The sequence below is a fragment of the Excalfactoria chinensis genome, chromosome 1, assembly GCF_039878825.1.
Source record: "Excalfactoria chinensis isolate bCotChi1 chromosome 1, bCotChi1.hap2, whole genome shotgun sequence".
NCBI lineage: Eukaryota > Metazoa > Chordata > Aves > Galliformes > Phasianidae > Excalfactoria > Excalfactoria chinensis.
Genome location: NC_092825.1, coordinates 57218329 through 57242779, shown reverse-complemented (window position 1 = coordinate 57242779; position 24451 = coordinate 57218329). Strand labels below are relative to the sequence as shown.

Below are 24451 nucleotides of genomic sequence, written 5' to 3'. Positions count from 1 at the left end.
ACTGATTCAAGAAGATGAAGTCACCAGGATCACCAGCCCTCCATCTGCCAATGGTTAACTGACAGCATGGCTGGAAAACACCAGGAAATACTTCCCCTTTTCCTTTATCAGTGGCTGTAGTGGTATATTTTGGCTACACTCACGTACTGGTCTTCAGCTCTAGACATCCTCAAAGACTCTCCCTCACTAACCAAGCTTATGGTGGTCTTTAACACCTTCATCTCCTTAGATTCATGCTTTCCAGTTACTGTTCCTTCAGGGTCTAAGCACCATTCCTTCCTTTCTAAGCACATGAATGATGACAATGAATGCTTACCTGTCCAGAAGTTCCCAGTCTTCACCTCCCCAGCGGTCCCGAAACTCTTTTGTATTCATCCCTCCAATCTTGTCCAGGTCAGACTTGTATATGCCAAGGAGACCAAACCCATTCACCTCCCAGTAGCCTGAGGACAGCACAAAAGAGGCATGTCAGTGCTGGGACAGTGCCAATACCAGAGACCCAAATCACCAAGGCAGAATCATCTCTTTAAAGCTTCAAGAAGTCAGAAAGGCTTACAGGCAGCATGTGCTGTCCTAGCAAAGCCTCTCTCTGTCTGGCAGCATGATACTTAATGTAAGTGGACCTTCCCAGGTTCAAGTGGTTACCCCTGTGCCAGGATTAGAAAATATCTACTCAAGGGTAATTTGCTTCTGTGAGGCCTCAGGATGACCACCTTTGTCTAATGGAAATCCTGTGCTTGGTTGATCTTTGTCACTTTTCTCCCCCTGACTTGTGTTGCCTTCTCTCACTCCTGGGCTAGCGGCCGTTTTCAAGAGGCCAGACTATGCCCTCTAAAAAAAGAGAGAGATAGATAGGAATGAGTAAAAGGAGGGATTCCTGAGACACTAAGATCCACTGGGAGTTTGAAGTGGTGACCAGGAAATACCATATAAGGGGCTCTTCTAGCTCTCGGATCTCAAACGGAAACTACCTGCCATAGTTCTATGCCTAATGCACTCCCACCTGTTGGCTCTGGTAGCACATGAAGCACCAGACCTTGACAGCAACTGAGCACCAAATCTAGGGGATGCAGACGTATTCCTTCTTTCCCCATTCCTTGAGGTCTGAGCCCAAGAAGTTCTACTCCCTCTTACCATCAGGTGACTGTGGGGACATGCCGCAGTGCAGCCTCATGACCATGGGAGCGAAGGCCATCTTGCCTTCCACGCAGTGCTTCCGGATTGAGTCAATGATTCCAACTGGGAAGTGGATGTGGAGGTCACAAAGGAAAATTATGCTGTGTGGATCCTGGAGCCAACCACACCGGTTGGGAAAAAAATAGGGTGACTTTAAGTAAGTCTTTCTTGAGGGACAGGATGACAGAGAGATGGGAATGAATTAAAGAGACATTCATTGCTAAACTGGAAACAGAAGTCTTAGGGAATAGCAAAACTGCCATTGGCTGCCTTTTCAATGATAGATATGTTATGACTGTGATCTGAATGACCCCATATCATAAAGCTGCTACTCCTGATTTCCTTCCTGTTTCATAGTTCAAGCAGGTAAGTCAAGAATGGCATGGATTACAGGGACTGGTCTCCTTGGAGAAAGGGACAGGATTCTTACTCCAGAGGGACGAAAAACACATCCACATTTTATCTGTTCTGTTGGACTATTCCCTTTCTTAAAAGCCAGCATGTCCAGTATAAAAGGCAAGAGGCAGTGCTGGACATATACCAGACACCCTCCTATCCACCCCACATCCCCCAGGCTTACCGTCACGAGGTCTATTCCTGCCTGCAGGCCAGCAGAACGCTCAAAGTTCCCTGTCAACTTCAAGTACCGATAGCTGGGGGCCAAATAAGAAAGAGAAGTTCAGTGCATGCATACCGATGAGACAGAAAACTGCTAGCAACAACACACCGTGAGTACCATGCTGAGGAGCCACCTCTTGCCCCTGTGCACCCTTGAGAGGAGGAAGAAAGCCATTGTGCGAGCATGCAAGCTCAGCACTACTCTCTGTGCCAATGTGCCCTGAAGGTTCTGCCACGTATGCAGCAAGTATAGGGCAGTTAATAGCAGAAGTCCTGCCAGCTCTATTTCTGGAACCGCCAGCACTGGAAAGGACCAACCAAGGCTGTTTCAGGTCAGAATAAAATAAGCAAGACAGCTGTTGCAGCAAGAGGAGTCCCCAGAGAACTCCACACTCATTTCTCACAGCTTTCTCATCTTCTCTGGCTTCCCTCTCCCCCATCATTGTGACACTTGCTTTCTATCCTCCCTTGCCAACTTGAAGAAAGCCAAGAGAAAAGACACCCATCTGAATGGGTGACTGTGATAGGTATTGTCTTACAGTTTTATATTCTACGCAGCATACATACATGCACATTATAACAATATACACATGCAGGGTGTGGATGGATATCATCCTTGGGTTTCTAGCTGCAAGAAGCTGGGGAGGTCAATGCAAAGAGATTTGCAGATGTTGTACATTTGCAGGATTATACTTGAGTAGTATTTTGTGACCAGACAGCACTCTCACCTGCGCAAGCTAGACCTTTTCAGAGCAGTCTCTACATTCATGTCATCACTGCTGTAGTCTGTGATGATGACATTGAAGTACGGATCCTTAGTGACTCGGAACAGCTCTTCCATGTCAGAGATGAACTGCAGCACCCAGCGTGCCTGGTTTTTCACTGGATGTATCACAAGAGGGAGAGAATCAAAGGAAAACTGATTTCAAAGATGGCATGGCTTTCAGCAAGCAAGGCTTCTTGACTCCTCTCAAACCCTGCCAACATTGAAGGGATGCTCAAATAGTTCCAGGCTGAAAACTTGGACCAAAGGGCCCAGAAACGGGTGTGGGTTCTTTCCCAGAACGTGTCAGTGATTTTCTCTGGGCTTACAAGCCATGGTAGGCTTGGGCCCTGTCATATTTCTGAGGAGAATTAGCTAGGAGAGAAAAGAAATTGGAAGTGTCCCTAACAGGTCTGCCCCCAAGGGAAGAGCCAGCCACGCTGTCCCTTCAAGTCCCAGAGGGACAGATCTCCTTACCTGGCACCACAAAGTGAACCACAGCACGGTGGTTCCAGGAAAAGCCTTGGGGCCAGCACAGCTCTGGCTCTTTTCCCGCAGCCATCAGGTGCCGCCGGCGACCCCAAGCCAGGTTTCTCATGTTCCTCTCCTCTTGCTCATCGCCGCCCACGCCCTGCCAGCCACGTGCAAAGACGTACTCGGAGAAGCGGACCAGACGCTCTCCCTGCTCCAGCAGCTCCAGCTCCAGCAGGTAGCGGCTCCCTCGCATGCGGTCCTGGCGTTTCTCCACATTCACGATACGCTGCAGCTGGAACCGCCTGCAGGAGATTCAGCCAGGATGGGTATGTCCCCTGCGCATGGCCCACTGTCCCACCTTCACCCTGCTTGGCTCAATTCGCTCTGCCAGGCTCTTTAATCCTGGGCTAGCACAACTCTTTTTGTCCCCAGCTTCCCCCCATGGGATGGCTTAGCACCTGTTTCCTAAATCTGTAAGCATGTGGGATTAGATCCGGGATCCCAGCCAAGAGAAAATAGTTGGCAAGGGAAATGAAATAAAGGTGACACTGAAAACAACAAATGTGTCTGAATGACTGTAGGGCTGGTAATAAGAGAGTGTACTCAACACCTCTGTCAAAGATCTTGGCACGAGAAGAATGGTTGGGTTGGTGAAAGGTGGCTGATGACAGCTTATCAGACGATAACAAGGAGTAAGACTGAGCAATCATACAGAAAAGACTGGGATGAGCCGTAGGTCCAGAAGAGCCAAAATAGGATGAAATGCCAGATCATGTCCTGTCATGTAATATGAAACGGGTCAGTTAAAAGTGCTGAGAAAACCCTGAGTGCCCTGATCAGTTACACTGTGACTGTGACTGATGTGACCCTGAAAAAAAAAACCAAACACAATCTAAAGATGAAGCATGAGAGCTATTTCCAGGAACTGGGAACTAATAACACCGTTCTATGTAATACCCAGAATACCGTTCAGGATAACTAACCCAAACTGAAACCAGCATGGAAATGGGCATACAGAAAAATCATGGAAATATAGGCCAGCTCATCACAAGGTTTGAGGAAAGCTGGAGGTTTATAGAGGCTCTTAGGTGGTACATTTGCCAGAAAGGTAATCAAGATAGTTAGTTCTACAATGGAGGTGCATATGTTCAGATAAAGGTTAGAATACTTGGTTGGTTGTGAGGTCAGGGTGCTGATTTGCAATATGACAGGTCCCTTCTGGTCCTATGTCCTAAACAGTACTGGGTTCGCAGACTGAGAGATAATAGGCATGAAACCACAAGCATGAGGAGCTCCAGTCCTAATTTGTATCACTGTGGTTCCTTAATCTATAGGTGTCAAAATGCTTCTACGTGCTCTCAGTTCTTACACAGTGCAAGGAGTAAAACATGCACCAGTGACGCCAGCTGAATTGAAAACTCCAATCTCTCACATTTACAGCCACTGGCTATTGGAAGGTGATAGTCACCCCTGGACATCATCTAGTGTCTAACATTCCCATTTCTCATCTCAAAGAGATCTTCTGGTTTTTGCATAGAATCCTTGCCCATAGTTTTATTTTCCACATCAAGCTTATCCTTTGATTCATTCTAGCTGCAAACAATTAAGTACACAAGCTCCAGGCTTTCACACTTTGCCTTACCCTTTAATCCTTTGGTTGAGCTTCTTGAGGAAGACACGTGTGACTTCCAGGGCTTCCCTCTCTTTCAGCAGCAGGTTTCCTGATGTGTTGCACTTCAGGTCAATCCAGTCAGTGCGCAGCACATGGAAATCCAGGTTGCTTGCGCTGAAAGTCTGCTCCCAGTTTACCAGCTGGTCAAACACTGGTACATAATCAAAACCCTCCTCATCCTCCTCCTCTGGCTCCCCATCCGCCTCTTCTTCTTCCTCTTCTGCTGCCACCTTCTCAGGCCTAGACTTCCCCTTTGCAATAGATGCAACTTGTGTCTCTCCCTTGCCTGTGTTCCCACCAGTGGCCCTCTTCTGCTCAGCCATGTAGGCCTCCACTTGGTTCAGCCACTGCTCCAGCCGTGGCGGGTCCTTGCCAGGGCCAGCAGTATCCACAAGGTGCCTGCTGGCTTTGCTGGATGCTGGGTCTGCTCTCCTAGCTTGCTCAGTGCCTGCTGGCTGCAGGCCATCCTCCATCACACTGAGGTCTCCTTGAGGTCTCAGCCCTTTGGGAATCCTGATCCCTGAGTCCTTGGGGCTGCTGAGAGGCTGCTCCCTATGAGACCTGCTCCTAGAAGGAGGGTTCTCTTTTTTGGCAGGTGCTCTGCCCTGGGCGGCCCTGGCATGCTGCGGAGGGCTTCTGGAGTTGTCTTTGACCCCTGCTTTTAAGTGAGGTCTTTTAGTCACTGGGTTTCTCTCTGGGTCAGCTCGACTGAGGGTTTGGTTGGCAGGGGGCAGAAGGGCTGTTTTGACACCAGACTTTTTTGTCCGTCTCCTTTGTGCCACCTCCCCTGTGTCACCGACTGAGAGAAGCCGCCGATGCTCCCGGAGGGAATAATCCTCGTAGACACGTTCGCTGCCCACCACTGTGCCAGGAACAGCACTTGCTGGTTCTGCCCACTGCATCTTAAGGTGCGCTGGGGAGACAGTGCTCTCCACATCCTGCTCCCCATACTGCAGGTCATCCAGGTTCCCCTCCTGAAAGCCTGCAGGAATAATCACAGTTACACCTCTGGCATCCTCCGTCTGCATCCTAACTCTAGCAACCCAACACCCATTAGCTGTGGAGAGGTCTAGCAAAGCTTTCAGCTATGGGTCTGCGCACAGCCTTGCAGGGCAGGTGCAAGCATAGGCTGCCATTCCATGGACAGCTGGCTCTGACACATCTGCCCACAGTTTTGTTGGAGTTGCATCTCAGCTAAGTCAGAGGCCTGAAAATTGCTCATCATGTTATCTCCTAGAGTGAACTGCTTGGCCTCCTAGACTGCCCTTAAGAAAAATGAATGTGGCAGCAAATATTTCCTTCAAGTTGTAGTGCTCTGGCAGGGAAGGGATGTGACTTTCTTGCCATGTAAAGTTAACAGTGGATAAAAGGCTTCTCCACGTTCAGATATTAGGGGCCCCTACCTGGTTGCTCAGTCTTTTCTTCAGAGTCCAGGCTCTTCTCTCTCCGGTCCATTTTTATGTACTTGTAGAACCCAAATCTGCAGAAGGAAGGACACCAGCTTGATCAAAGTTATTTTGCCCTTTTCAACTAAATTTCAGCCACTTCTACAGAGGAGATGGTCAATTACTTTGATTATATCTACCCATCACCTCTAGACCCTCCTTTTATAGCAAGTTATAAACTACCATCATCACAAACTTTCCAATCTTTGGGGCAGTCAGATCTTACTGTCAAAAACATCAGCTTTCCTGAATTATCATTCCAGTTTCTCAGACATTTTCTTGAATGATGCTCCGTGTGCACAGGAGGAAATTCCAACATAAGGACACTGAAACGCTCCTTTAGCCTCCCTTCAACTTCTTAAGCTCAGATCCAGTGTAGCACTTACAAACTGAAGTCACTGTGCTACTGAAGAGGTTCTGGCAGGTAACTGCCCTCTCTTCTCCCATGCCACCACTGTGGTTTGTGTGTTGTATGCTTGTGCTTCAAGCTTTTGGGAGGGGTTTCCCTCCTTGGCTCATTTCCTTCCATGTGTGCTTGATGACAAGCAGAATAAGCTCCCACTTCCCAAATGCCGTTACAATGCAAACTATTTGTCAAGCAAGAAAACTTGAGGTGCATATGCCGGCCCACAACAGCCACCTTCACCATCCTTCACAATGAGCCCCAGGCCCAGTAGATCCCTCCCAAACCTACAATACAATCTGTCTTTCCAGCCCTCAAAATAGGAAGATGAGCACAAGGAGGCCACCATCAGCTATCTCACAGGAAAAGCAACTCTCCTTATCCTGCAAACAAGTCCTCCTGAAAGGAACAGAATCCTCTCACACAAGGTGTTTGTTTCCCTGTGAAGCAGGGAGCATGCACATGGTGGTTTCCTTGCAGGGCCATCACTGGAGCAGGACACTAGTGAAGGTGAGCTGCATGCTGTCATCCCCCCAGCTTATGAGTATGGCTTGGCTTCTGCAGTGACTGCCATTAGGCGGCTTCAGCTGCTGGCATGAAAAGTTTGCTGGCAAATACATTCCCTGATGTACTGGAACAAATATACTCTGACCCAGCTTCCTGGTTAATAGAGCAAGAAAAGTAGCAGCAGTTTTCCTTTGAGACCTAAGCACAATTTCACTTAAAGGAAACACTGGCTATTGAAAGAAACTATAAATGCTTTAACGTTTTACAGGACTTAAGGGAGGTTTAAATAAAAAGAGTCCCAAATAAATGAATACGAAATTCCACTCTAATTCCAGCCTTAAAACTGCCTCCTCCTTTTCTCGCTGCTAGCAAACCTCCACTTGCAGCATCCTACCTTTCCAAGTAATACGGGTTTTCCTGATAGAAGCATTTGTTTTCTTTCTCCATATGGCTCAGGCGGCTGTAATCATTGGGGTAAACGAAGGATAAATGAACCTGAGAAGAAGGGAAGAAAAATAAAGGAAAAACCCCCATCAATGCCAGACATCGTTCATAAGGCGACCCAGGCTCAGCTGCAAGGTGAGCAGCCCTTTGGGGAAGGAGCAGGCACTGCTCAGTATGTGCCTCTTAAAGGCACCCAGTATCAGGCTGTGAGAAGAGACTATGGAAATGGAAAACAAAAGGAAGAGTGATGGGCATCTGTCTGTCCATCTCTGCAAATGTATGTTGAAGTCCTCTAACAAGGCAAGAACTACATGGGATTGTCCCACTGAGGAGGTGCAGGAGAACATGGGAACCTAGAAAGCGTGTGAGTTCAGCCCCAGGCAAGGCTGAGGAAGCCATGGCTGCCCAGAATGCAAGTCCCATTGTTAGTGTAGACTCAAACTGGTGTGAAGGGATAGAAAAGCAGGCTGGTGACCTGTCCCCAGTCCCACTGGCTCTGCCAGGCCTCAGCCAGTCTGCTCTGCTATGAAAAGGATTGAACCTTGCTATGTTGCATGTTCACAAATGTGGGTCCTACCTCAAGGCCAATTTGAAAACTCTTCTGGGCCTTGGTCCATGCACACTACACCCCCCAGGGAATGAAATCCTCAGCCATGACACGGATTCATGTGAAGGCAAGCTCAGAGCTTTTGCTTGAGGTCTTTGTAAGACACACACACTTGACTGCCAGTGAGATCAACAAGCAGTGTGTAGCACTTATCTCCCTTCTCTTGCTGTTAACCTCTGGCACGTATTGGGTTGCTGAAGACCTGAAGAACAAGTAGTCACATCTCCCCAGGAGCTTCATACAGGAGGTGAGGCTGATGGATTATCAGGTCTCTCTCACTCCTCCTTGCATTCCCCTGGGTAAGTGCTGGCTCAAGGAATAAAACTTACAAACTGTAGGCCCTGGTAGCGCTGCAGAGGGAACCCATTCACCAGGTAGCTAGGCTTGTATGGGCAGTCTGGCAGGGCTCGGCGCAGGCGTGACTTGTTGAGCAGAGGCACTGAGAAGAAAAAAAACATAGGCAAGCATTGCTGGAGGAGCCCTGCTGCAACTGATGCACCAGTCTAGCTACTTCTGTGCCTGGCCTGTGCTTAACTGCATGAGAGGTTATCAGATAGAACTGCAGAACCATTCAGTTTGGAAAAAGACCACATCTGGTCCAACCCCAACCCATCACCACCATGCTTGCTATCCATATCCCTCAGTGCCACATCCATGTTATTTTTGAACACCCCCAGGGATGGTGACTCCACCACCTCCCCTGCTCAGCCTGTTACAGTGCATCACCACTCTTTTCAGAGAATATTTTTTTCTCTAATATCCAACCTGAACATCCCCTGGGGCAACTTGGGACCATTCCCTCTCATCCTATCACTGTTACCTGGGACAAGAGGCCGACCCCCACCTTGCCACAAGCTCTTTTCTGGTAGCTGTAGAGAGCAATAAGTTTTCCTCCGAGACTCCTCCAGACTGAACAACACCAGTTCCCTCAATCACCATAAGATCCATGCTCCAGACCTCTCACAGGTCTGCTGCCTTTTTCTGGTCATGCTCCAGGGCCTCGATGTTCTTATAGTGAAAGGCCCAAAACTGAACAGAGTACTTGAAATAAGGCCTCGCCAATGCAAGTACAGGGAGGTGATCCTGCTGACTACACTACTTCTGATACATAAAGTGAAACATCTTTTACAGTTCATCTATTCATCTTGCCCTACAGCACTTGCACTAAAACATGCCTGGAGATACTGCATGAGTTCAATCCCAAGAAAGAGGAGATGGGTTTACTTTGTGCTTTGTCTCATATCCTACAGCGACAGATGATGCATGCTGCCCCCGCTCCACTGTGGAATAAAGAGGGTGGCATTTGATAACTACAGTGTAGGAGGACAATCTTGCTCAGCTGTTCACCTGCATGTGCTGGGACAAGCTGCAGCTTCCTTCTCAACTCTCTTGCACGTCTTACCTTTGTAAAGAGTGTCCCGGGGGTCAGGCTTCAGCATGTCAGCAGGGTGTGCCTTGCTGCCCGTGCCATCAGCAGCCCGGCTCTTGTGGCTGGCCAGAGTCTGTGGGATGTGCCCAACCTCATCCATCTTTAACAGTGTCTCATCTAGAAAGCAGAGAGAGAACAGAAGGGGGAGGAAGAGTTCATTCATCCCTTGTCCCAGGCAGTGCTTTTCCCCAGCATCAGCCCTTCCAACCCTGGTACTGCACAACAGCAATGCCTACATGTTATTCATTGAGACTTTCATCACTGCTTGAGGAAAGGAAAGACTCTGACTGGGAAAGCTGGAGATACTGAACACAGCTATTAGTGAAAGCCAACAAACACAGTGATGAGTGATGGCAGGAAATGACCTCATGAGAGGACACACCAGCAGTGGCGTGCTGCAGACACCCCAGCCTGAAAGAAATTAGTGGACATGTTTGAATTATCAGCATTAAATTTCTTTTACAAGTAGACAGAAAATGTTCAATAGGAGAAGAAAGCTGAGAAACTGAGGTTTCTCCTGTGCTGTAAAATGAGCAAGACCCTGGGGTGAGGCCTTCAGTAGCCTAGGAGGATGGTGCTCCAGCAGGGTAATGGAAACCCATGGTAAGCCAGGAGCAATGGGAAGCACAAACTCAAGACTGACTGTTGGTTATGCCTTTTCTTGAGTGCTGCTGCCAGAAGATTTCATGTCTCCATGGATCTGACTCTGAAGTGAGCAGAACTGAGTAAATATCTGCAAATGTAACAAATAAATATCATAAATAATAAATATCGTGCTGCCAAGGGCACTGGGATTACTGTTAGCAGCTTCTGGGTACTGAACAACGTGGAAATCTCAGAAGGATGGGACAATGTATAATACAGCCCCAGGCTGAGGTGGAAGAGAGGAACACTGTATGGGAGACTGCAGCACTGCACCAGCCATGAAGGGATCTTCTGGGCTTCAAGCCACTCCTACAAGCAAGTAATAAGCAGAAAAGAACAGAAGGCCAAAGAAAGGGGGTGAAGATCTGACTGAATAGCTTGTCCTGGCCAAATGGCAAGTCTCAGAAATGCAACAGCAGGCTGTAATCCAATACACTGTAAACAGATGTCTAGATTACATCATGGAGTCTCCCATAGGCAAAAGCATTAGCACAGGAAAAAATATCAGAGATGTTGGAAGGTACCAGCAATAGGTACAGAAAGGGGGAGTGCTAGCAGTGGAAAGTGATATTGACAAAGGTAGATAAGCAAAGACAGTTAAGGAGCTCCTTAACTGATAAAGACACCACATGATGTGCTAAAAAGGGTTTGCAAAACAGGAGGACTAGGCTGACATGCTAGCTGCAACCTGGAAGCAACTTGAAGAGACTTGAGGGAAGCGTTGAAGAAAGCAGCAGTGCCTCTAGATGTACTCAACAGTGTCCAGCATCCTGAGAGAAATCTGCTGGAGATGCTCCAGGGGCCAGCACATCCCAATCATTCGCACACTATGGGCTCTTCCATCCTTCCCTAGCTCTCTGCACAAGTAATGTTCATCCCATGATACTCTTGCATATCAGTTTCCCTCACTCCTACAGACTCTCTATCATTTCTCTATCATCTAATCCTAATTCCAGTTCTCCTGTATTTAATAATGAGTCACACGCCCTTGTTCAGAGGTCTTTCTGACCTGTCTCCATTTCTTTCTTGTAATGATCTGCACACAAACTATTTGCCTAGATAGACTGTGATTCACAGCAAAACACTGATGAGAAGTTTTGGAATAATGGGGAGGTGCTCACAGAAACTTGTGGTGAATATACTTACTAGCAAAAAGGGAGAGGTATTGGGAGTCAATGACTTTGAACGTGGCATCTGGGTCATTCAGTTTCCACTGGAACAGAGAAACGCATTAAAACAATGTTGTTATGCATTTAACCAAACCTGAACAAAAGGAACAGATACAAGGGGGCTTTTCTTTCACTAGATGGGCCCACAGCTTTCTGCTTCTCTTTACTACTACAGTCGAACTAGCAGCAAAAGACTGGGAATAAACTAAAACTCCCTTGGATTCACTTAAAGCAGGAAAGGACAAAGTGAAGCAACAAAAACCAGCAAGCAGTACTGTCCCAAGCATAATGGTCCTAACACAGCCAAGGTTGTCCCTCATAGAAATAGGAAGGACTCTGGAAGGGATTTGATATGTTCATCTCATACAAAGAGGATAGGAGGCCTGGGATTGGAGGGAAATGACTATAAACTTAATTCGCAAGATTCAAGAAACACATCTATTGTACTTAACGCAATCCATTTGCTTATAGCGTACAGCATGGCCATTTGCATAGACTCACTGCTACTTCCACGTGGTCCGTCCCTTTGTCGTCCTGTTTGTGCAGCACCTCAAAATAGTATCTGCTTGCAGCTGACAACCTGTGAAGAACAACATGTCTGTCACCAACGTCATTAAGGAATATTTCTTCTTAGTTTGTCAACAGACAATGAGTGAAGAGCAACCACATGAACTAAAGAACCGAATTGTCAGGGTGAGTAGGACTGGGATTGCCGAGAAAACTCAGATACTAGTAGCTAGATAGGTGGCTTCCCTGCTGCGTCCGGAGCACTTCAGACCCTTCTCAGATAATTCTGAACAAATCCCTTTCAGCCCTGTCTGCCAGGTTTTGGCCTCCGGGAAACCTGGGCAGTTCTAAGGCAGGAAGTTTGAAGTACAGCTCATAAAGAGGAGTCTGGATCTGCTGATAACTCTCCACCAGGGAAGTAAAAATCAGCATTGCATTTCTGCTGTAAGCCTGTAAAACAACTGGCACAGATGCAGAAGTGTCACTTGAGCTTTGGCAGACCCCATAGTAGTTTCTATCTCTATACTGTTAAATTGTTCAGAACAAGTTTTATTTCTTTTCCCCTGTCACTTCCTGACCATGCACAGAAGTGGCTGGAAATGAGAGACTCTGCTCGCTCACCTCACCACCTTTGACTGCTGGCTCCAAAATTTTCCAAACTCCCCCGGTGCTGTCCACTCCTTCCCTGTCTGAGAAGAGACAGAAGATGCTGCAGTTAAGATGAAATGTTTCCCTGGTTACAGTGCTGGAACAATGAAGAAAGAAATTTGAGCTGCTCCTCCTGGTAAGTTGTCTGTGTGACAGCCTCCGGACAGATTTAAATTCCTTAACCGTAAAACTGGGACTGCCAGCTGCAGTGCTGATATGTATCTGGCTTAAGGTATGTTGTGTCATACTTGTCTGGTATCTGTGGTGGTGGTGCCTGTAGTTGGGAGGGAAAAGAATCTTGGCTAGGCCAGGGAAGCGTGGAAGACAGGAGGGTATCCATCCCCACAGAAACATCCCAGCTTTAATGGAAGAAGCTATGCAGAATGCACTGTACCTTGCCCACACTGGCCAGCAGCTGGAGACCAGAGGTCTTTTCATCTGAACTCAACCAGAACTCAGCATTGTCATCTGCAGCAATGGCAAATTGAAACTCTCCTGTCAAGAGATGGTGGCAGTAAGTAGGGTTCTAGGGTGAGGGACTCGTGTACAGAATGGAGTCTGCTCCTCTAAAATGCTGTCTTTGCCTTCTTTGCTGGCGATACCTGATTCATCCTTTGGATATTAACCATGACCCTTTCAACCTCTCTGAATTCTCAAACTCTGCAGTGATTGAAAACCAAACATCACTTACAGCTGGTTCCCTACACTGACTTCACCTGACACCTAATCTGGAAAGCTAAGAAGTCTGTGTCATGTCTCCCTGGTTTCTGCTCTCTGAGTAAACATTCTGTGTGAAAAATTGTGTTTGGATGAAGGAATGTTCATGTGGAGCCATGAAGGGAGACAGAGGTGTTTGAGTCTGGCTGCTCCAGTCAGAGTCACAGAGATAGCAGCTGAGGGCCAGAGGGCCACGGATGGGTGCATGTTAGTAGGCTGCTCTGGGCAGAAGCACGTAGCTGGGTGATGCAGATGTCAGCTGGTGTCAAAAAGCATTCATTAACCTCTGGAGCAGCAGGGACACAAACAATGTCATATACAGTCCTATTTGAGTGAGGGGGGGGGAGGGTTGCTCATGTCCACGTGCATACCATGGGGCGATGCATTCATTACAGCATTGTTTTTTAACCAGCACTTCCAACTGTTATATTCTGTGCTATTTCTTTCTATCCTACAACAGAGGCAGATGTGCTCTATCCATGCCAAGGATACAGCCAGCTGGACATTCTACGTGAAGGACTGTGCACCCAAGATAAGAAGGGATACGAGCACCCCCACAGCAGCCCCAGAGCCCTCACCATCAGTGAAAGGATGCAGGTAGCCAAATATCCGGAGACCATAGTTGGTCCATTTTGGGGACACGGCCAGTTTCTTCAGTACTGTTCTTGTCTGAAGTGGGAGATAAAATAATAGCAATAATAATAATAAAATTAGATGGATAGGAAAAGAGAAGGGAGGAGCAGTTTGGAGCAAAAATCTTGCAATGGGTGGGCAGAGGAAGTATGACATTTGTTTTGTAAGGATGTGGCATGGCATGCAATGAAAGCAATGGGAAAGGGCAGAAGAGCTGTGAGAAGAACTGTAGCAAGGACTGCTCAGAAGGGAGAGCTGCATGGGGGATGTTGGAGATGATGGGAATGGGATGTGACATTTGATGGGCACTTGGAGGGAGAGCACCAAACACTGGTGTGCCCAAGCTCTAGCAGGCCAGCAAGGGCAAAATGAGCTTCCTCCCAGAGGTTCACTGAACCCTTGTGAAAGCTTCCTGCTCTCTCAGGAGCAGGAAGAAAGAGGAGGTGATGGAAAGGGGTGGGGACAGGATGCAAAGGGAGCAAAGACAGGAACCATGGGACAGACATTGTTGGGGTCTTACTCACGTGGGGATAGAGGGGAAAGTGGAGGTTTCTTCTGAGCTGCTCAATGGAGCTGCCACACCAGTCCTCAAACACATGTAGGTTGGCCTGGCCCTGGAACTGTGGGGCAGAAGAGAGGGACCATGAATTGCTGTGTGCTTCCCATGTTACTCCCTGTATTCCAGCCTCAGCCATGGCCACCAGCACTGGAAAGCTTGTGAGAGAGAAGGAAGATGCTGTTGCAGCAGCGACATCTAACCAGCTGAGCATTGGGACTGGGCCAGGTGTCACCTGAACAGCACCGGTGAGCTGTGATAATGCTCAGAAGAGCTTATCTAAATGGCTAGGAGTCACTCAATTTGCTCTATCACAAAGATGTTAAATTGGAGCCTGGTACCACGACGCCTGGGATGTGCTGTGGTGTGGCACCAGCTAACAGTGAAACTCTAACATCAGGACCCTCTTCAAAAAGTTATTTTTCATTTCAGGGCTATTTTTCTAACCCACGGAAGAGGGGACACCCTGAGGACGGGAGATGGCAGATGTCCTCAAACCCTGCCTGCTAGGTGGGGCTCAGGGAAGATGGTGAGGAAAGGCTTGCTCCTGGAGGAACAGACTTTCTTTTGTCATAATCATCCAGAAAGGAAGAGTTGGCTGCCTCCCAGATAGCCCAAGCTCTCTGCATGTAACACTGCTGCCGGATGCTGAAGCCTTCCTCGCAGAGCTGGCATCCAAAAGCAGAGAAGAAATAAGCTGGACACTGTACAGGCAACCTTAGATGGGGAAACACTGAAGAAAGAAATAGGTTGCTTTGGGACTGGGGAGGTTTTCTACAGCTGTCTTGCCTATATAAGGAGCTACAGAGCCCAGCTGAGGTTGGGTGAGCAGAGGCTGGGAATGTCTCAGCTGCACCCATATGTCTACAGATGGCAGCAGACTCCTAGTTTTGGCTGGGGAAGTCTTGAGACGGGCTGAAGCAGCGTGGTGGAGGAGGGCCTAGACACCTTAAGCACTTCTGGCAGAGAAACCATTTAATGGAGTTATTTCTCCCACGATAGCAAGTTGGGGTTTTGTTTTGTCATAAATCAGAGCTTGAAGGGAGGACGTGGAGCGGACTTGGCCTGGCACCAGCTTATGTGGTAATGCTCCTTGTAAGCTGTGGGCTTTAGTCATGGACGTGACAATCATCTCTGCCTGCCAGGCAAAACACATTCACAACTGCTGCTGTTCTTGAGTGGTCTCTTGTCAGCCCACTCTCCCTGAACTGACAGGGTTTGCCTGATGTCTGGATGCTCAAAAGGAATGCAACGAGATAAAGCAGACACCGTTCCCCAGGAGGAATTACAGAGGGCCCAGGGCTATGGCTGCAGCCAAGAGAAACCTGGGGCTCTGCAGGGAGCTATATCACAAATCAGTCACTGCACGTGTGACAAACACTGAGTTGGAACCTCGTGGCTGGGCAGTCCCATGCACCCAGTTCACATCCGAGGGTCTTAAACTGCTTTCCCAGCCAAATCAAACAAAGGCAATTACTTTTTATGTGGAACATGAACTGAGGTGAAGAAGACAGGCCGACAGCTCGTCAGGAACCAAGTCTTCTGGTAGTCTGTCCCTTGCTGTCCAGAAGTGACGCTGTTTTCCTTCTGAGAGAACCATGTGTACGCTTCAGACAGCAGCCTCGGATCTCAATCACACGTGGCACAACACTCCCACACTGTGGGCAGGCTGTGGTTGCACTCCTTCCTGGCAAAGGCAGACCCCAGGAGGTGCTCCCAATGCTCAGAACTACAAGAGAGCCAAGTTGCCTTTGGCAGGGGGCAGCCCAAACACCAAAGCAGATCTGTATTAGGGAACTCCCCAGAGAGTGGCCAGATTTGTTATTTGCAGAGGAAAACTGAACCAATGCTTTGCTGCAGAGTTCTGGCAGCATTAGGCAGTGGACAACCTACTTAAAATGAAGGAAGCCTTTATTGAGCTCAGTGCTCTGCCAACAGTCAAGGGATGGGCCCTCAGACTTCTAGGCCAGCATTTCCAACTTCCAAAGTCTCTACAAAGCCACCAGAGATGAGATTTTGGCAGCAGATAACACGGTCACTTTGCCTTCCTGTTCTCACAGCAATCAGAAATAATTAACTGGTAAATAACTTGCATTTCTTGTATGTAGCTTCAGAGCCTTTTCTAAGGCAATATATTTTCTCCTTTGGTACAGCAGCCTACTTTGCTTTCTGCTTCCTCTGAAGGGAAAAAGAAGAATGTTATTGACAGATATGTGCTGGCTGCCCGAAGCAGCTCTGGGAGTGAAAACTGAGCTAAGCTTTAATTTTAGGCCCCCAGGAGTCATTGGAGCAGCAGCTGTTTTGAAACCCTATCACTTCTGTCCCTCCAGCTCAACTCATGGCTGTCCATTGAAGCAGCTGAGAAATTCTTCTGCTTGCTTTTTAGGTTTCCTCTGGAACAGGGAGAAAATAATCTGCCTAGAGCTTTTGTTCCCAATTGCAAAGATAAATGGCACCATCATTCGCAACTCATGCACAGTCCTCCTAAGAAACGCTGGTGGACTTTCTAAGTTTGTCTTCCCAGCTTGGATCTACCTGGCCCTGGTTTTCAAGAGGTCTGAAAAGCCAGGACCCAGTAAGTAACAAGTTAAGTTTTCCTTCTCTTTTTAAGAACATTTGCTTAGGATATTTTGGATAGATTGACTTGGCCAGAACCAGGAATAGAGGCCAAGAGTCTGGGCCATAAACAGGAGCTGGTATTATGTGGTCTGTGCTACATAACACCACCACAGAGACTCTTTCTGACCTTTGGGTTCCTCCTTCCCAGCCCCACCTCCCAGGTGTTCATCTCCTTCCCAATGACACAGTGGCACTTCAAGAACTCAACTGCGATCCACATGAGCCACATGTCATGCACCGAAGGCAACATCATCACAGTGTGTGTGCATCACGGGCATGTCCCCAAGAGCTGATGCCCCCTGGAGCATGGTATTGTGGTCACACAGCAAACGTTGTTGCAGAAGGGAAGGGACAGCTGAGCTGTACTAACTGTAGGGATTTGAGAGCCGGGGCTGACAAGGCAGCTTTGTGATGCTGGGCTGCTGACCCAGCTGCTGAGCCCTCCTGTTGGACAAACAGCAGTTTGGAGCTCTGGGGTTATTAAGAGACATCAGTATTTCCAGTTTCTTCTAGTAGGAATTTTGGATTACCAGCCTTTCCTCAGAAAACATACACAGATCTAGCTGTAGATGTCCCTGTTCAATGCAGGGAAGTTGGACTAAATTACCTTTAAGGGTCTCTTCTAACTCAAACAATTCTGACTGTACAATTCTACGATACTAGGATCTCTCTTCCTAGCCTGAACACCATCATTTCAAGATCACCCAGAGGGGTGGCCCCACACACCAAAAGGTTCCTCTGCAGCCAGGAGCCCCAGGGAAGAAGGAAGAAGCAACAGCAGGGGCACAATCAGCTGCACTGGAGCAGGATGGAGAAGAGAGGTCTATCCTAATTTAACCCTGGCCAGCCTTGGCATATGAGAGGTGTGCGATTCTGGAAATGTGCAGCACCGGGGATGATGTGGCACAGAGAGGGTGAGTCTGAGCCAGGGAAGAAAGGCAACATTGTGCTGCATACTGAAACTCCCAGAGCTGAGTTCATAAGTCTCTTCTGTCTTCACAGAGCTGCTGCAGTCCCTCATCTTGTCTGGGCCAGTTCTCTGGGCAGGGGACATTCAGCAGCCAGCAGTTGGACCTGCTGCAAGCTCTGATGCACTGGCATCTGTGGGGATACCTTGAGATGAGTCAGCAAGAGATCCTCTAAATTCTGCTTTCTCCTGCATGCAAACATAACATTTTTAGAGATTTCCCACATTGTGCACTTTCCTGCTACAGTATCCAAAGCTGAAGATTCAAACCACACGTTTCATCTCCTGATACTGAAAGAGGAAAATTGAGACTTGTTGTTTGGCCACGCTGGCTGCAGCACACCCTGCACGCCTGTTAATTATTCATGTTTGTCAGGAATATACCTCTGTTCAAATGAAGCCCAGCTCCATGACCTGTAGGAGGCGAACCACCTGCTCTCACCCTAGGAATCAGGCTTCAATTAAGTGCTTAGAGATGCTGCCAGGAAGACACAATGGGATCATAGACCTCAGGTAATTAATTCGGGCAAAGTTACAGGAAAACCTAATCTCCAGGCCAGGAGAAATTTCAGCTGGTGATTACACAGGCAACAGGCATTTCCAAACAGAGCTGTGCCTGCAGATCCCTCTCTATCCCATGCCGATGGCAACGGTGAATCCAGAGTGGGAGTGTGGCAAGATCAACCAAACTCACTCCCCTGCCTGTATGTCCTGGACTCAAAAGCCTTCTTGCAGCAGAAATGCAAAGGCACACAGTTGGTACTTTGTCAATCCGTTGTCCACCAGGACCCTAGGTCCTTCTCCTCAGAGCTCTCTTCAAGCAGGTCATCCCTGAATCTTACTGATGCATGCGTGCTTCTGACCTTGTAATACACTTCTGAAAAATCACTGAGGGGTGGAAATCAGAGACAACAGACAAAGCTTCCAAGAAACTGTGGGAATGCCACGGGATGGGGAAGTGGCAAATGCACAGTATCAACCCTGTGCACAGCAACCTTGGTGCTGATGGGACTCAACATGCCATCATTCATCTGGGAAGCAGCCCCTTCTAATTGGTACTGGTCTCTAATCATCTCCAGGAATTTAGTGAGCTGACTCTATTAGTCAAATGCCCCCTGGCTGGTGTCCCTCTGATTATCAGTAGGCTGCATTGCTCCCTTATCTGAAGAGGAATGATGAGATAAAGGGACGGGAAGGAAAGAACAAATGAGGCATGCAGAAAACAAAGAGAACGTTTACCCCAGCCTTCACGGGTCACCAGAGAAGGCCTCTGTTCATCAGAAGTTTCAGTGAAGTGGAGAGACCTCTATGTACAATATGCAGGGATTGGGTAACAAGCAAATGCCAGAGCATGAGCATAGCATGACACCACTGCGTGCCACAGTCAAGTATTTACTTGCTGAATACTTGGCCCTGAATAAACCTCACCTTTCGAGGATAGCAAGCTGCTTTCTCTCAGGGAATTACGGAAGGTGTATGGTGCCTCAGTGGCTGGGGAAGACGCCAGATTATCAGGAATCTGGACACTCCTCCCTTTCCAGATGATTACTAGGGTCTGTAAGTATCATTAAACCAGGAGGGGATGATAGCGAACAAAACAAATGCATTTCCAAGTAAAGGGTTCCTTCCTATTCCCTTCCAATCTCAAGGGTCTCTACCTACAGTTTCCTCATGCAAAACGTTGGAGAAAGGCACCAACCTCTGGCATCCATGGGACAGCGTTGTTCATAGCTGCATAATTCGATTTATTTCTCCCACTTCTTTGATGTTCTTGGCTCTGAAATACAAATAGAAGAAAATCAAAGTGACCTGATAAGTAGCCAGGCTTTGACACCTTCACAACAAGGTTCAAGTCTTGTTGCAAGAGTATGTGACAAAAAGAACAACTTTCCATAACATCTCCCAAGGGGAGGCTGGCCATTGGAGGCACAGTGGGGTTGAAAATGCTCCTTGGTTCTCTTGACAGCAGATTCTCACAGTGAGCCATTGAGGGGAAAGGGTACCAGCAGTTTATAACAGCTGCTAGCACAGAGCTAAAACTTAAGTCATTATCCCTTTGGTGTTTTTGCCCGTTCTTGTTTCAAAAGGTCCAAGCAACGGCACTTCCTCCAGGCAATAGAAACAAGCTGTACTTCACTGGAGCACTACAACCTCTCTTGTGACCTTTCATTTCTGCTTCCATCTCATTCAGTGCTCCCTTCCTGTGCCGCATACCCAGCCTTCTTCACACCAACGCCACAACTGAGTACATCTAAAATAACTCAACCGACTACAGTGGAGTCATTGTATGCTAGCACTGCTGTGAGTCAGCTCAGATTTTGCTCTTTGGCATGCGCTCTTTTCTGCATGAAGAGAGAGCTGTCTCTTGGTACCAACGTCTGAACAGAAAATTTGCCCTCACAAATATTTAGAAGCTATTCAAAGTGTCCTCACCTGATGTCCCACCTTCTGGGAAGAGTAATATGGGAGGCTCAGGTCCCCACCTGGGACATTTGGGTCTGCCCGAACCTTAGCCAGTTCCCTCCAGCTTTCATATCCTGCACAGAGGGAACAGAAAGAGATGTCAGAGTACAGGCTAAAAAAAGAAGATGCAGCATTTACCAGAATAAACTTGTCCCTTGCAGGTCTGAGAGACCTCCAACACTCTGGAACAGTCCAGCAGAGAACAGGAGTTGTTTATGTGATTTGGAGCTGGCAGACTGACACAAGGAGAGAAAGAGAAATTGCCCTTTCTTACTCCATAACTCTTTCCTCACTCTTACTAATTTGTTATACTAAAGATTTGTCATCGTTCTAAAACGCATTTTGGAGATTTCATTCATCGCCACAGGACTGAGAACCTCTTTGTAGATCCTTCAGATAATCACATTAGTAAAGATAAAGACCAATGTTTTAAACCAGAAACCCCAAAGAAAATAGCATATGATGATAAACAGATTCCTAATTAGTTTAATCATCAAAAGAATATTATTCTGATTATGCTCCTATTTGTGCAATAAAAGCTTTTAATCTTCTCCTGTGTGCAATACCAAACAACTGCAAAGACCACACCTGATGGGACATTTGATTGCAGTGCATAAAGAACTAGCAGTGACACACTTAAGAATGTCCCTGTTTAAGTGAAGCCAGCTTCCAGGTTCAGATCAGCTGTATTTGACAGCTCCCCCCACAATCAACTTGAGACAGGATCTTGTTTTGGTATCAGGTGAAGCAGCAAGACTGAATGGAGATGAAAGATTTGTGTCCTCTGCGCTGCTCCAGCAACAGCAGTAGCAGAAACGTGTTCTAAAGGAGCAGCATGGCCCACTGCTGAGAAACCACTGCAGTTTCAGCATTGGCATACCCATCTTCACTGTGCCCACCCAACCAGCATGGGAGGTGTGTTGTGGCTTCAATAGGAGCATGCCTCATCAGTTTGCTTTGGAGGAGGCATTTATAAGTGAAATGGTTGAGATCAACTCTGTCAAGACCAGGGCAAACACAAAACAATTTCAGGAGCTGGAAGTCACAAATAACCCCTTGACAGATTTTGTTTCCAATTGTGCTAAGCTTCTGGCCTGTTACTGAATCTACAAACAAGTAAAATCCTTGCGACTTGCTCCCAATCAGTGTGCTGCTTCCAAATCTGTGTCTGGTAGAGGCAATTAGCAAGCATGGGTACTGATCCTGCCCCCTATTGTGTAGGGAAAAAATGGAACAATTACTGAGAAGCAGGTGCAACAGTTGTGGAAAATGTGAAAGTAAGCTGTCAGAGATGTAATGTAGAGGTAAGGCTTGCAAATAACTTGGACGTCCTGCTCACTCAACACAAGTATTGACTTAGGTGTGTGGTTTTGATTCAGATCCTGTTCAGCCACAAATGTTTGATCAAGGTCTTACCATCATCACTTTCTGGTCTGAAGATATGGGGTTTTGACCTTCTGCATAAGGTTCTTCAGTCAGACATTCTGGGTGCGTAATCAACTGAATGCAGTTAAACAAACGTCATACTTCAGAGGTTGACTGTCATGGGAAAGAGGAAGAATTTTCTGTGCGCTGTCAAAAAATGACACGAGAGCTTCCACCTCATTAAGAGTGATGGGGCAGAAACCACTGTTTCTGAATGCCCTGCAGTTGAATATAAGGTCCACTTGCAATGGGGCTGAAACAGTCTTTGCAGTTGAAGTGAAATTCAGTGCTTACTGCTTTGAAGGTTCATTTCCACTGGGAGAGAGAGAAGCACATTATTCTTCAGGAGAGAGAACTTGCTGGAAGCAGGACACTGGCCAACACAGCCTGACTTTTGGGCTGGTCCATGGCAGTCACTCCTGGCCTTGTCTGTGCTCAAGCACCTAAGCACAACTGGCATGGAGCCCACCTCAGAGCAAGCACAGAAGCCTGGCTCGATACAAGTGCCAACAGTTGACATTTCTCTGACCCTTGGAAAAGAGAAGAGAGGGAGGCAATTCTGCATTGTACAAATATTTACCTAACACTTATATCAGCCAAACAGGGAAGAGAAAAACAGCTAGAAATTAACCTGGAGGTAGTGATTTCCTTGCTGAGTAATTTGTACTCGATCAGACTAATTTACTGATATGGAAGGAAATGAATTTCAGAAAATAATAAGTTGAACACTCCCTTTAGAGAAAGTTCCCAGTGCTGCAGTTCTTTGAAAGATCATCTTTTCCCTGGGGATTGTCATGAGGCATCATTGGAGAAGAACCCAGCTTTCCTTGCTAGGAGGGAGGGGAGCTACAGAAGTCAGGAGAAGAGACTGAGCTCCTTCAGTATCCTTCAACCAGAAGACCTGCTGATGCCAACTGCTGCTTGAAGGCACTGAGACAGCCTTCTCCCCGGCACAAGGTTCAAGACATTGCCTTGCCGGTATCCTCCTGAGAACCAGAAAGCAGAGTGTTTTACAACGGAGTGGCTACATCCACTGCTCTGTCTTGGGAGCAGCAGAGAAGGATGGTCTATGCAGTCTGTGACAGGTTCAGCCCATCCTTGAGCCTTCCATGAGCACTGCACTGAAGACCAGTTGCTGGAGCACCTTCTTGATGGCTGTTTAAAGTCAACAAGAACCTAAAGGTGGGAAGATTTAGACTGGGTACATGGGAAAAGTTTTTTATGATAGGAGCAAAGAGGCACTGGAACAGGTTGCCCACAGAGGTGATGGATGCCCCATCCCTGGAGGCACTCAAGGTCAGGCTGGACAGGGCTTGGAGCAACCTGATCTATCTGTGGGTGTCCTTACTTATTGCAGGGGAGTTGAACTAAATGGCTTTTAAGTGTCTCTACCAACTCAAATGATTCTATGATTCTATGTCTGGAAGAAAGCAGTAGTCAGGATTTTACCTCAGCAAAACATTCAAGTATTACTAGGAGGAAAAGCCAGGACTATTAGCTTTGATAGTTTTGCTCCAGTACCTCTACAAAATTGATTCTGGGTAGGATGGGGGAAGGGAAAAAAAAATGTCAAGGCAAGAATGAGAAGCTTAGGAAGAGCTTTTCCAGAAGCCAGGTGGGTAGCTGAAGAGATTCAGCTGGGCTCAGCAGTGGTTACTCTGTCAGACAGATGCAACAGCCAGATCCTGCTTTTCTCTCTTCTGGGCATTTAGCTCCCATCACTTCCTGAAGCATGCTGTTGTTTACCAAAGCTATTTTTTTCACACCACAAGCCTCCATGAAAAGCAACCCTGTCACATTGATGCAGCTGCAGCTTGCCAGAAGAGGAGGCTGGACCCCTATCACCTGCTGCCCCTCCCTGGCATAAACATCCCCACAGCCACAAAGAACACAGGGCAGTGGTTCACCCAGAGATCACCCCACTGGAAAGGCAGGAACGTGACAAAGCAGAAAGTCACAGCCAGAGGTAATAGAACCCTAGGAACTACCAGCCTAGGGCAGGAGCATGGCTAGGGCTACTCTGTTCAGAGATTAGATCTATCCAGCTGCAGCCCTGCCCTCAGCTCCATTCAGTTTCAATCAGTCCCTGATTGTATCTGAAAGCCCTGCAAGGGGGAAGTCCCTGACCCTCTCTGGTGATCAGCTTTCCCTCTGAAGGATAAGATTTGATCACTCTACTGTTGTTACTAATGGTTCTATTGCTGCAAATGCTGTTAATGTCCAGATGCTCTCTTGCCTTATTGTAGCCAGGCTAAATGATTTCACTTGGCAGCCTGAAGAAGCAGCAGGTCTATGGGCTGGTTTGCTTGGAAGCATTTTCCTTCTCCTCTGAGACCATCTTCCTCCTTTGCTGCTGTAGGGACAGGGCAAGAAGGAACTGGCAGGCATGAGGCAGGTTTTGTTCTTCATTACTCTCACTGTTCAGTGAACCCCCAGCAAAGCATGAGGTTTTAACCCTCTCATGTTTGAACTTATTTCTCCTTTCTCCTCCTGTCTGGATTTTTCCCGCTTGCTCTCATCCCAAGGGATATAATTATTAGAGATCTTTCCTGGCTTCATTTCTG

At 47.5% G+C, this 24451-nt stretch overlaps 1 protein-coding gene across 1 annotated transcript in view; it reads right to left on the bottom strand.

Moving 5' to 3' along the window:
* Nucleotides 1-24451, bottom strand: part of B4GALNT3 (beta-1,4-N-acetyl-galactosaminyltransferase 3) — a 57735-nt gene that overhangs the window by 4152 nt on the left and 29132 nt on the right. The window contains exons 2-19 of the mRNA XM_072338167.1: nt 20433-20536; nt 19699-19776; nt 14382-14477; nt 13803-13893; nt 12902-13002; nt 12481-12548; nt 11854-11932; nt 11330-11396; nt 9512-9655; nt 8439-8548; nt 7453-7553; nt 6107-6183; nt 4674-5685; nt 3035-3333; nt 2523-2676; nt 1757-1829; nt 1135-1288; nt 317-443 (exon numbers count right to left, since the gene is read on the bottom strand). Of these exons, the coding sequence (XP_072194268.1) occupies nt 317-443; nt 1135-1288; nt 1757-1829; nt 2523-2676; nt 3035-3333; nt 4674-5685; nt 6107-6183; nt 7453-7553; nt 8439-8548; nt 9512-9655; nt 11330-11396; nt 11854-11932; nt 12481-12548; nt 12902-13002; nt 13803-13893; nt 14382-14477; nt 19699-19776; nt 20433-20536 (2935 nt within the window). The remainder of the gene's footprint in view (nt 1-316; nt 444-1134; nt 1289-1756; nt 1830-2522; nt 2677-3034; nt 3334-4673; nt 5686-6106; nt 6184-7452; nt 7554-8438; nt 8549-9511; nt 9656-11329; nt 11397-11853; nt 11933-12480; nt 12549-12901; nt 13003-13802; nt 13894-14381; nt 14478-19698; nt 19777-20432; nt 20537-24451) is intronic.